Source organism: Sphaerodactylus townsendi, linkage group LG12 (genome assembly GCF_021028975.2).
Source record: "Sphaerodactylus townsendi isolate TG3544 linkage group LG12, MPM_Stown_v2.3, whole genome shotgun sequence".
NCBI lineage: Eukaryota > Metazoa > Chordata > Lepidosauria > Squamata > Sphaerodactylidae > Sphaerodactylus > Sphaerodactylus townsendi.
The window spans coordinates 17,491,217-17,503,644 of NC_059436.1; the positions used below are offsets into that span (position 1 = coordinate 17,491,217).

Consider the following 12,428-nt stretch of genomic DNA (forward strand, 5'->3'; position numbering starts at 1 on the left):
GATGTTTTATCACCTCAGAGCTGGCAATGCAAGCAGAACCACTGTCACTTCAAGCATACACCTACAGTCATTTAAATGCATGTCGATAATGTAAAGGGATACACAAAAATACATATATGCAAAACTGGGCATTTTATGTTAGGGAGCCAAGCTGAACTTGATGACAAACCAACATTTGTTGCTATTTTGTGTGGGAAGCCACAACCTGGATTGCTTAGGTCGGCCCGATCTTGTCTGATCTTGGAATCTAAGCTGGGATGACCCTAGTCAACAGTTGGATGGGAGGCCACCAAGAAAGTCCACGGCCATAACACAGAGCCAGGCAATAGCAAACCACCTCTAAACGTCTCTTGCCTTGAAAACCCTGTGGCTTTGCCCTATCAATCAACTGCGACTTGAGGGCTGGCCAAGAAAAAAAAAGGAAAAATAGAAAAGAAATCCCAGACTGACTAGAAAGGTATCCTCCTATTTAGAATGGTGATATTCATGATCCTAAGCAGTTATACCCTGCTAAGCCGATTAACTGAAATAAATTTTGGAAAGCGTGACTGCTTAGGGTGACACCGTAGTCTCGAACTCCTGCCTTCATTTTTGTGACCAGACCCCCGCTATGCCCCTTAGGTTGGACTCTGCTCTTATCCCCCAAACAGGCCAGCTTTCCCCGGGCCTCTTTCTGTACAAATGCGACGCTCAAAGTCGCCTCCATCCATTGAGGAGAGGCTCTCCCGGCCGCGCGGCTGTGGATGCGGTTGCCGGGGCAACGGCGCTCCAGCATCTCCCGTCGCCTAGCAACCGTTGCCGGGGCAGCCGAGCGCTGCTCCAGCGGCATCCCGGCCTCCTCGCCCGCCCACCCGCTCCGCCCGCCCAGCGCTGGGAGCCGGCCAGATGGGGAATGCGCAAGCTCCGGCCTGGCCAGCCCCACGGCTCCCTGGCAGCTCCATGATGGCGCTCAGGCGGCGGCGGCCGCGGCTGCTGCTTTTTCTCCTCCTCCTCCTCGTCCCTCTGCTCCGTGAGTCCTGCCGGCGGGGAGGAGGGACCCCGCGAGGGGTGGGGGCGAGGCACCATCGGGGGAAGAGGGGGTTGGGGGCGGCGGCGGCGGCGGCAATTCTTGCCTTGCTTTGGTGGCAGAAACACCCCCCCCCCCTTCCATGCTTCCAGCAGCCACAAGTTGAAAGATTATGGGGCTGTGAGTGGGGGCGGGGGACTGTGCTGGGGGCATCGTGCAACCCTTCCCAACAGCAGGCAGGGAAATTCTGGGAAGACAGAGGTCATTGTCTGGATCAGCTAGAGTCTGGGAAGGGTTTTTGTGTGCTTGTTTGTTTGCATTCTGGCACATTTGGAGCGGAGATCAGCCCAGGGCTCGACAGGAAAAGTTATCCTCCTTGAGAACATTGTGCTGCGGAAAGAAGCACATCTCGCCACGACACACCCCTGAAGATGCTGGCCGTAGATGCGTGCAAAACGTTAGGAGCAAAAACTGCCAACCCACGGCCACGCAGCCTGGAAAACTCACAACAGCCCATTGTGATGGGAGTTCTCCTTCTCCTTGGTTTTGGGGACAGGGTGAATCCTGGGAGGAAATTCCAGAGGTGGGAGGCTGATGATGTGCGTTGTCTGCGCGCATGTGGGTGTCAGGTCCCTTTTGGTCGATTTGGAAGGGAGAAATCACCCCGACAGATCATCCCAGATGGCTCAGCTGGACAAAGGTTAGAGTAATGATTGCAGAAATCTCGCCCGAGTCCTCCCGTGGCAGCTGAACCCAATGCAAGTCTTGTGGCACTAACACGTTTTCATTAGTTTGGGGGTTCCAAGCTCAACCCATTGAAATCTAGAACTCATCCAAAAATTACGCCCTATTTGTTTATCCTGCTTGAAGCAGAGATTCAGCCTTTCTAAGCCATTACAATCTTTTAATTGGAGCTACTGGAGCCACTTTTTAGAAATATTAGTTAGAAATGTTAGTTGGTGGTTCTTAACCTGGTTTATCAGACCTTAGCCTTGTTACCACTGTTTTCACTTAAACTTCTAAATACAAGAGAGGAGGGCTGCACCAAATAAAACAAAGGAAAGACAAAACAAAATTAAAATAAGAAAGCTTGAGGGAAAATATTTCTTGTCTGTACACACCACCAAATATTTCCCCTCAAGCATCATTTTTTTGGCTCTTCCTTCACTGAAACTTCTGACATCACCCTGAGTTGACTTAATTCCCTTTCTTATCTTGCTTGTAACTGCTGATCACATTCTAGTAGTTTCCACAGAGAATTTACACTTCAAAGACCCACAATCAACTTCTCTATCTCAATCCTCATCTTTCTTTTGTGTAAACATGGCTTTGGAGCTGTGACTTTGGAAAATTCATATTGAAAGAAATGTTGTCAGTCTGTTAACTGTTACTGACTTTTTGTTATATTTTATACTACCTCAAAGGACTGTCTTGTGTCATCCACTTTTCTGGCTCCTTAGCTGCCATGAGGGGGCCACCCCTCTGGAAATTTTTGCTACCAGTTCAAAAGTATTTTCTGAGCTAGAACTTAACCTGCACCAAAGTGTTTTCATACTTTAAAACAGGAAGACTGAAGATAACAATAACCTATCTTCCCCCAGAACTTGACACTAATGGAGAAAATTCTCTGTGTTGTATTCAAATCCAGTAACTCCTTAAAGTCCATAAACGTTTCCACAGTATTTGGTTTCAAGACTCAATGTTCCCTTCATCAGATAAAGGACCACTGACTTTCAAAACCTTATACATTGGAAATCTTATTTGGTCATTAAAGTGCTACCGGTCTCGAATCCGGCTCTTCTCCCTCCTGGAACTACGCTGTATGAGAGAGCTATTGAAGAATTTGAATTTGAGGTGTGGACTTTTGCCATGAAAGCTTACACAGGAATAATGTTTTGTTAGTCTTTTAGACCCTCTTTATCATTTTCCTTTAAAACTCCCCCCCCCCCCCGGAAGGTCAAAGAGATAGTCTTTCCAAATGTGGCCGTGGTTTCTCTTTCTGTAACTTGGGGGTGCACATCCTTGTTGTAGGATGCAGGGGGTGGGGTGTGTGTGGCATAAGCTGGGAGATTTTGCTTCTGCGCAGTTAGAAGAAAAGAAGATTGTAAAGTACAAGTACAGGAAAGGGAATATCTCTAAAACTGGCATAGGTGAAAAGCATCCTCCGCCCATCTGCAGGTAATTTAGGTGTGCACACGTCATGGTTGAATAATGACACGTTCATGAATATATTTATCTTCATATATTTTCTTCAGATTTCTTTTCTCTAGCGCCTTTAGGAACAAGCTCTCCACCCCCACCCATCCCACTCCCCAAGCAATAAGACATTTTGGCTGCCCCCTATGTTCTCCCCATAATTCAGACCCCTCCTCTCCTTTTCCAGAGGGTGAAGAAATCAGGAATGTAGTGGCTTGGCTGGGAAGGCAGAGTTGATACTGGATCTTATTCTCTTGGCCACACAAGCGCCCTTTGTTCCGGGAGCCCCACGCAAATGTTTTCAGCTTTAATTGCAAAAACATTTGCTAATTCCATTCACGAATGTGGTGGGATTTGACCGGCTATTAATAAAGGCCTGGGGGCGGGGGGGAGGGGTGAATGGGAGAATGGCAGCCAGTCTTTAGGGTCTCTCTCTCTGTGTGTGTGTATGCACAAGTTTCTTTCTCCTAATTCATTGTCACCCCAGGGATAGACAAAACTTGGGGGAGGGGCTTTTGACCTGCTTTGCCTATCGGTTATGGAGATTCTCACATAAATTATCACCATATTTCTCTGTGATGTCCAGAAAAATACATGTATGCATAATCATTGCTTCCGAGATTTTTTTCTTACTTAAAATAGCCCCAGAGGGGCTTCTAATGTTAGTTTTCTTTATTCATTTAAAATTCCTGATGCTTCCCACCCCTTTGGGCTGAAGTGAGCATCAAGAGTTCAGAGAACACATCTGGACTTTTTGTATGTGCACAAGACTGCCTTAGCAGAGACTGAAAATTTGTCAGGGGTTTAATTTACATTGCAGTCCTAAAGGGAGTTAACCTGTCTGAGGATGTTGTCTTCAATGGACTTAGAAGGAGTAACCCATCTTAGAATGGCATTGCCAGACTGTTCTAAAACTTGATGGGAGATAAAATGCGGGTTGCTATTATAGCTGCTTGTTATTTGTCCTTTTAGGATCATGTGTATAGTGCTTCATGGAATGAGATTAAAGAAAGATAAGGTCTCTGTCCTCAGGAGGGTACTATTTCCTTTTTGGCTGAGGATCAGTCACGGAGGGATGAGAAAAGAAAAATCAGTGATAGCAAGGGAGGAGTGGAAGCAATATTGTTGTTATGTGCTTCCATGTTTCTGTTTTGGGATAGGGATTCTGGGTGGGACTGTTCACAGCAAAAGGGGTTTTTGCAGATGGGTTTGAAGGAAGAGAGATACCAGGTTCCTCCCTGCTGTCCTAATATTTTTTAAATCAATTTTCCCAATTATATCCCATGAAACTATACTTCTGTTACATTTCAGCATGCAAAACTTGGTTGTTTTTATCTTCTTCATAACTCCAAGGGACAGTGTTGCCAGTTTGGAGATTCCAGCATGTTTGGGAGTGAAGCGGGGAAAAGTGGTATTCGGGCATGGATCTTAATGGGATTTTCTTCAGGGAAACTGATCTGAGTAATCTAGAGATCGGTTGTAATTCCAGGAGCTCTTTCGGCCCCTCCTGGAGATTGTCAGCCATACTCTGTGATGTGTGTTAGGCTAAAAGCAAGTGACTCTCCTTCCTGTTAGCTTTGGAGAGATGAGCTGCGATTGGTACCCAGTCTCCTCCTATGACCAAACTTAGCAAACCTTATACCACATTTTATACACTCCCCCTCCTCAAGAAAACTTGTTCTGGGATAGACCCCCGAAGGATTTGTGCTAAAATAGTTGGGGGTCATGGAATTCTCTCAAGTCTCAAATAGTTTCTGTGTCTACAATGGCCTTTTTGTACTGTCGTAGTAAGAATATATCTAGACATGCACACGTGCCTTCAGGGTTTTCCCAAGATACAACATCCAGCTGTCTTTGAAAGTAAGCAAGTGCTTTGAGCCAGCTGTCCAGACTTGAGGCAGTTTTTTGTGGAGTTCATCCTTGGAGTTCAACCTCCTGAATTGCTGGGGAGGAATGGGGTGGGGCTGTTGTATGCTAAAAATGCAGTTAGGTTTGCCAACTCTGGGTTGGGAAATTTCTGGGGATTTGGGGGTGTAGCTGGGGTGTAGGGTGGGAAGGGACTAACCCTCCAAAGGAACCATTTTCTCCAGGGGATTTGATCTCTGTAGTCTGGAAATCAATTATAATTTTGGGAGATCTCTAGGCCACTCCTGGATGTTGGCAACTCTTAAATGCTGCCCTAGGAGCTATACCACTGTTGTCGGCTAACAGGCAGTGATCTCTGTTGGGCCAGAAATGGGTGATTTGAACAGTGAGTTTAGTAACACACTGGGGCCGGGTTCGATGTTTTGCATGAAGTTCCAATACAGTAATAGCTACAATCCTCAAACAAAAATAAGAAGCATCCCACCATTCCACTCACATATCTGCTGTAATAAAATGGAGAGTGAAGAGTTAACTGGAATGTGGTTGTGGGTTGGAGGAAAACTCCATCCCCCCGGGATTGTTTCGTTTTTCTTGCTTTCACTTTCTGTGTTTGTCGGAATTTATTTGCGGCAAAGAGGTTGTGTTACATCCCTCCATTCATGCATCTGCAGAGATGTTCTTCATGACCACGGTGAGATCACAAAGCCAGCTGTTGGCATAAATGGGATTCTCGTGAGACCTTTCTCACAATTGTTGTGTCATTTTAAAGGATGTGGATCTGTGGAGGGGTGTGTATGCTCTGCCTCACACTTCTGCACATGAGTTACAGCAAAATGACTTGTTATTGACTTTGAATCCTTGCCTTTCTTGACCTGCTCCCCCCCCCAACACACACACACACACACACACACACACACAAAACCCAGGATGAATATCTTGTGTGACAGCCAGCATGGTCTTGTGGTTAAGAGCAGTGGACTCTATTCTGGAGAACTGGGTTTGATTCCCCTTTCCTAGACATGAAGCATGCTGAATGACTTTGGGCCAGTTACATTTCTCTCTGAATACCCTCAGCCCCACCTACCTCACAAGGGGGCTTTCCCCACTCACCTTCTGCTGCGCGTCGCTCTCGCGCCCCCTCAGTGCACGTCATTCCTGGCAGAGTGCGGGGTCATCAAAAGGTGCCGTTTCTTCAGCGCCAGGAATGACGCGCGCTGAGGTGGTGCAAGAGCGGCAGCGTCGAGGCGGCTGCGTGGTTGCCACCCTTACAAGTGGGGAGCGCCGCTGGACCCCACGCTACTTTCCCAGAGTAGCGCGCAGCAGAAGGTAAATGGGGAAAGCCCGAAGGTGTCTGTGGTGGGAGAGGAAGGGAAAAAGAGTTTGTAAGCCACCTTACAAGGCTCCTTACAGGACCTCAAGACAGGATATAAATCCAAACTGTTCTTTTTCTTCTATTCTGTGTACATTAGTCTGGAGAACACCCACCCAAAGACTCCCCTTCTGTTTCACATTGCACACAAATTTGGGGGATCGTTTACTTACTTCATTTCTACTCTGCCTTTTCACCTACTGGGGACCTAAAGTGGCTTACATCCTCCTCGTTTTTTTTTAATCCTCATAACAACCCTATGAGGTAGAGGTGAGGCTGAGAGCGTGTGGGATTCGAACCTGGCTTTCCCAGATCCTAGTCCAGCGCTATAACCACTACACCACCCTGATTCTCTCAAGGAAAGTGCAGGGAAAGTTGACCAAGGAACCTTTGATAAGTTTCCAAGGGTTACTTGGAAACCCGCTGGCTTAGAACCACGGACAGATTTTTGCTTTCTCCTGCTCCTTAGCAAATTGTGTCTGTTTCTTTGGCGGTCTTTGTGTGTTGTGCGTGTGTGTTGAGGCAGAACTGGATGCTGTTGTAAATTTAGAACGAATGTTTCACAGCTGATTGCTCCAAACTTGGTTGATCCAAGGAATGTCTCTGAACTTTGTCTGAAGCCAAAACAAAGGAGGGAGGAGAAGGAGTCCTCTGCACTCTCCTTTAAATTTGTTTCCGGGATGCAAAAACACTTCCATTTATTGCAACGTGGTTCAGGGGAAATGAAATCGCCACCCTCCTTGTACGCTTAAAATTTAGTGCTGCCTAGAGACTTGTTTTGAAATGGGAGCCCATAAAAGCAGATGGAGCAAAACAAACAAAATTAATTAACATGGTTACATTCCCAATCTGTCTTTTCTTCTGATAGGCAGTTAATGTATGGGAGATATATTCCTTTTTTAAAAAATCGTCTAGCAGTTTTTTTTAATTGTCTAGCAGTTCAGTTCAGATTCACATCCGTGCTCTTTTTTTTCTTAAATCCCCTTTTCCGCTTTGTACAAAGTTATGTCCAGGTTTCTTGGTGTGAAGGGAAACCTCTTCCTCCGTACTGCATCAAAGCCATGAGATTTTGATAGTGTCTCAAATTGTATTGGCTGAATTGATGTTCAGATGAACGGGGGCAACCAGTTGGCTATAACACAGGGGTGGATCCCATCCCTATTCAGCCATTCCACTGTGCAAAGCTAATTAGTCTGTTAATTAAAACATTTATATTCCTCCTTTCCTTTTGGCTCATTTTTTGAAGAGGTAGGGTTCCCAGCTCACGGTTGGGAAATACATGAAGATTTTGTGGGTCAGAGCTTAGGGAGTGACGGGAGCTCAGCAGGCTATAATTCCTTGGAGGCCCACCTCTAAACATCCTTTTTCTCCAGGGGAACTGATCTGTTTCATCTGGAGATTTATTGTGATGTCATGGGATCTCCAGGCCCAACCAGGTGTTTGGCAACCCTCTCCCTTGGAGCAGGAACCACCTTAAGTCAGAGGATGGCTACTGGGAAGATAGCTGGATCCACCTCCTAGTCTGCAAAATGTTTTCCACGTGGAACGTCTTCCGTTCATCAAGATCAAGAAAATATGTCTGTAATTTCTAATTTGGATGGACAACGCTCGGTCAGTGTGGCCAGTCTGTAAGAGTTCTGAATGGAGGGCAGTCTTTTGGGTTGCCAGCTGCCAGGTGTAGCCTGAAGATCTTCTGGAATTACAACTGATCTCCAGACAAGAGAGCACAGTTCTGGAGAAAATGGCTGCTTGGGAGTCCTGCACCCAGTGGCGTACCTACCTAGGGACACTCTTCTGGTCACCTGGGGGGTGCAGAATCGGCCCCCCAGGTGACCAGGAAGTCCTGCTGCCTCGTCATTTTTGCGCGCTTCGACCCCTTCCCTGGCATTTGAGGCACGCAAGTGCTCTCAACCCCACCCTGGACACCCTGGGAGCCCAGCCGGCAGAGGGAGTCTGGAGGGGGAGGGGGCACCCTAGACCTTGCCCATGTCCATGGTGACATGGCCGGGGTTGAGGTCAGTGGGGGATGGAGCCTGGGGCATCAGGGGTGGAGCTGGGGTGGTGTGGGGGCAGAGCTTAGGGGCAGAGCCTGGGGGCATCCTGGAGACAATTTGTCTCCGGGCGCCGTTTACCCACGGTACGCCTCTGCCTGCACCCCACTGCACAGTCCTGCACCCCACTGGTGTTCCTGTCCTTCCCTGGCTCCATCCCCAAATCCCCAGAAATTCCCCACCCTCGCGGTGGCAATCTGAGCCATGTGTCTAGTTTTGGGTTGCTTACATTTTCTGCTGTACAAAACTGTTCTGTCCCCAGGCTGCCAGAGAGCGTTGCATTCATCAAAAAGAGAACAGCCTTAGCTTCTGTTTGGATGTGTCAGCCAAGAGTCCCCCCACCCCACCCCCTGATGAAAGATAAGGTTGTCCTGGTTTCTGAATAGCTATTGACATGGCTATTTCCTGGCTCCCAGAATTTTTGGGAACCACAGAAACATTAGCTAGAGCAAGCGTTTACCTCTGGGAACTAAAACCAGGGGATGTTAAATGTGTTTTCAATGGGAGAACGCCCGCTAAAGCTCTGTTGTCATCCTTATCATTATGACATCATAAATATTCTTGGTATTTTGCAGAGCCATAAGTTCTGTGCTTAGGGTTGCCAGCTGTGGGTTATTTTGGGGATGGATCCTGAGGTAGGCCAGGTTTGGAGAGGGGAAGAGCTTCAATGGTATAAAGCCACAGTCTATTTTCTAAAGTGGCCATTTCCTCCAGATGTCTGGAGATTGATATTGATACCAGGAGATCTCCAGGCCCCACCTGGAGTTTAGCAACTCTTATCTGCAGTCCAGAGGGTTACCATCTAGAGTCCACCATCTAGACATGAAAAAAGGGGGTGGGCAGGGGTAATTGGGAGGAATATGGGCTAGATGCTAACAGTTCCTCAGTGCAATGAACCTTCCCCTTCTCCAGCTAAAGCCTCCAGTGGTGTTCTTTATTTTATTTATTTACTTCATTTCTACTCCACCTTTCTTCCCAGTGGAGACTCAAAGTGGCTTCCATCATTCTATTCTCCTTCATTTTAACCTCATAATAATCAGTGTGATATAGTGCTTAAGAGTGGCAGCCTCTAATCTGGAGGACCAGGTTTGATTCTCTGCTGTTCCACATGAAGCCAGCTGGGTGACCTTGAGCGAGTCACAGTTCTCTCCGGACTCTCTCAGCCCCACCTACCTCGCAAGGTGGTTTTTGTGGAGAGGGGAAGGGAAGATAATTGCAAACTGCTTTGGGCCTCCTTAACCGGAGAGAAAAGCGGGATGTGAAAACCAACTCTTTTTCTTCTTCAGCCCCATGGCACTGAGATTATGTGACTAGCCCAAGGTCATCCAGCAAGGTTCCGAGGCGGAACAGAGATTCGAACCTTGTTCCCCCAGATCATACATTCTAACCACTATGCCCCACTGCTGCTAGTAGGGTCTCATTAATAATTGTGTACATTTATGCTTCAGTTGCAGCAGGGAAGTGGTCTGCAACAGTTAGCATTCCTCCCCTCTAATTTCACTGTGTTTTTTCCTCACGCCTCCTTTTCCAGTAAGCTAAAAAGATAAATTATAATCATTGACTATAAATAGATGCCAGTGATATTTTTAGAAGCCTTTGCAATCGGGTGCTTTTCAAGTTGAAAGCGAAGGACTGATACCATGAGTGGGATAAAGGTTTTCTGTTCTTTACTAAATATCTACAGTTGTTCCGTTTACAAACAGTCTGGTGAGAGAATCACAAGGTTTAATTTCTAGATGTTGGAACAATAAGAAGACGGTGCATAACCTGAAGTTTTAATTAGGAGAGTAAACATCTCCGGTGAATATTTTTACCAAGGGATGAAAAGCTGGGCTAATATTAGAGCATGAATTGCTTTATTGATCAATAAATGTGCAAAGTGAAGCAAACCGTGGAAATGATGAACATCATATGCTACATTTGCTAAGAATTCAAACAAGAGTGTAGTCCAGGCAGCTTCTGCCTAGATCTCCCAATTTCTTCACATCATTTGGCACAGGTAGAGTCTTGAGCTGGTGTGATCCATCTTTGGAAGTTAATTCCCAAATGCCTCTTCTGTTTATAATCCTAATTTATGCTAGCTGCAGAGTGGCTAGATCAGCAGAATCATATTTGACCTTGTTCCACACAAAATCCTACGTTTTGGGTGATTTCCAAGTGTGTTAGATCCCTTTTGCCCAGCTGCTCCTTAGCTGATGTATTCTGCGTGTTTTGTGGCTGGTCCTTGACCTATCCCTCAACTTTCAGCATCAGCCAATAACCGTGTCACCAGGAAAGGTTAGTCATTTTCCAGGTGAGGCCTGGAGAGCTGCCATGATCTCCAGACTACAGAGATTAGATCCCTTCGAGAAAATGGTTGCTTTCAGGGGGTAGATTGTATGGCATTTTATGCTACTGAGCTCCTTCGCCTCTCCAAACCCCTTCCTCTCTGTTCCCCAAAATCTCCAGGAATTTCCCTACTCAAAGTTGGCAACCCTACATGTTCACTCAGTTCAGCAAAAACAAGCTCAGACAATGGGAGTTATTCCATGGTTGGAAAAATGGCCGCAGTAGCAGCTTTATTTCTTTGGTTATTATTAGTTTTATAACCTGTTCTCCCCCATCAAGACAGGCCCAGAGCGGCTCTCAACAGGAATTTTACGCAATGAAAACACATCAAATTACAGTTTTTACAAAGGTCTGCCAGCAGCAGACGATTCTCTCCTATCATAGTCCAAAGCATTCTTAGTAATTTCAAGAAACGAAGCTATCCCCTCTACCAGCCCACTGTCAAGGCGCATGATGGACCGGTTGTGTCTTATATCTGCTTCACATTTTCTGGCTCTTCCCATCTCTTGTGTAAAAATAGTGGCTCCGTAATTACATGGTGATTCTTAATGGGTGCCAGAACTCCCTTCCCAAAGGACAATCTGCCAATCTTGAGGGACATTCAGAGCTCTTCCAAGATGCTGTTTAGTGTTGCTTAATGTTTGCAAAGCGGCCGCTGCTGTTTGTATCCTTCGTTCCAAGTAGACTTGGCAACCGTCTCCAAATGTATGTAATTGCTTCCCAGCTGTTCTTCTCTCAGTCCGTTGTTTATTATACGGGGGCAGAATCTGCCCATTGTATATTCTGCATTGCTCTGTATATTCCTGTATTGTAATTTGTGGCTCAGAACCTACCTAGATAGAACTTCAGGTTCAGAAATGTCATACCTCTGAACGCCAGATGTTGGGGACATCCAAATTAGGGCGGATCTTGCCTTCATGCCTTGCTTATAGGCATTCACAAGTATTGGGCCAGCTACTGTTGGAAATGTATTGTTGAAGGCTTTCACAACCGGAATCACTGGGTGCTGTGGGGTTTCCGGGCTGTATGTCCTTGTTCTACTGGAACACTGCCATATAGCCTGGAAACCCCACAACACCCCTACTGTTGGGGAAGTTGGATTAGGCAGTCTAATCCAGAAGGGTTCTTTGTATGTTGTTGACTTGGCAATCTTGCAATGTATGAACAAGTTTTTTTTCTCTTTTGAAGGTGCTTGCTTTTAAAAAAAAAACACACATAGTATCTCAGCTTTCCACTATATTTTCCCATTGATCTGATGTGTGAAGTAATTACGCATTCCGAGACCCCGTTGTGACAACATGAATCTAGTTACACTTTCCTTTAAAAAAAACCCCTGCATGCCATGAGAAAGGAAATCCTCCAGCAAACAAGGTATTTTAAAGTGAACAAAACTGTTTATAGATTTCAGAGTGAGATTCGCCCTAGGAAAGATTTCATCCCTGGGTTGTCAGCCTTTGCAAAGGAGGTGTTGGGCCTGCGGGTACTTAACAAGCCGGCCTCATTAAGTCATGCATGTTAACCACTGAAGTATATACTTGTGTGAGGATTCTCCATCTCTCCGAGAGCTAGAAACCAGGGGAGAGAAGAGAAGTGGCAGGAAAAGATTCAGCTC

General features: G+C 46.3%; 1 protein-coding gene across 1 annotated transcript in view; it reads left to right on the forward strand.

Moving 5' to 3' along the window:
• Positions 1-877: 877 nt before the first annotated feature.
• The window catches only part of JAM3 (junctional adhesion molecule 3), a 38,512-nt gene continuing 26,961 nt past the window's right edge, over positions 878-12,428 (forward strand). Inside the window, exon 1 of the mRNA XM_048512803.1 lies at positions 878-1,009. Within this exon, the coding sequence (XP_048368760.1) occupies positions 886-1,009 (124 nt within the window). The 5' untranslated portion in view covers positions 878-885. The remainder of the gene's footprint in view (positions 1,010-12,428) is intronic.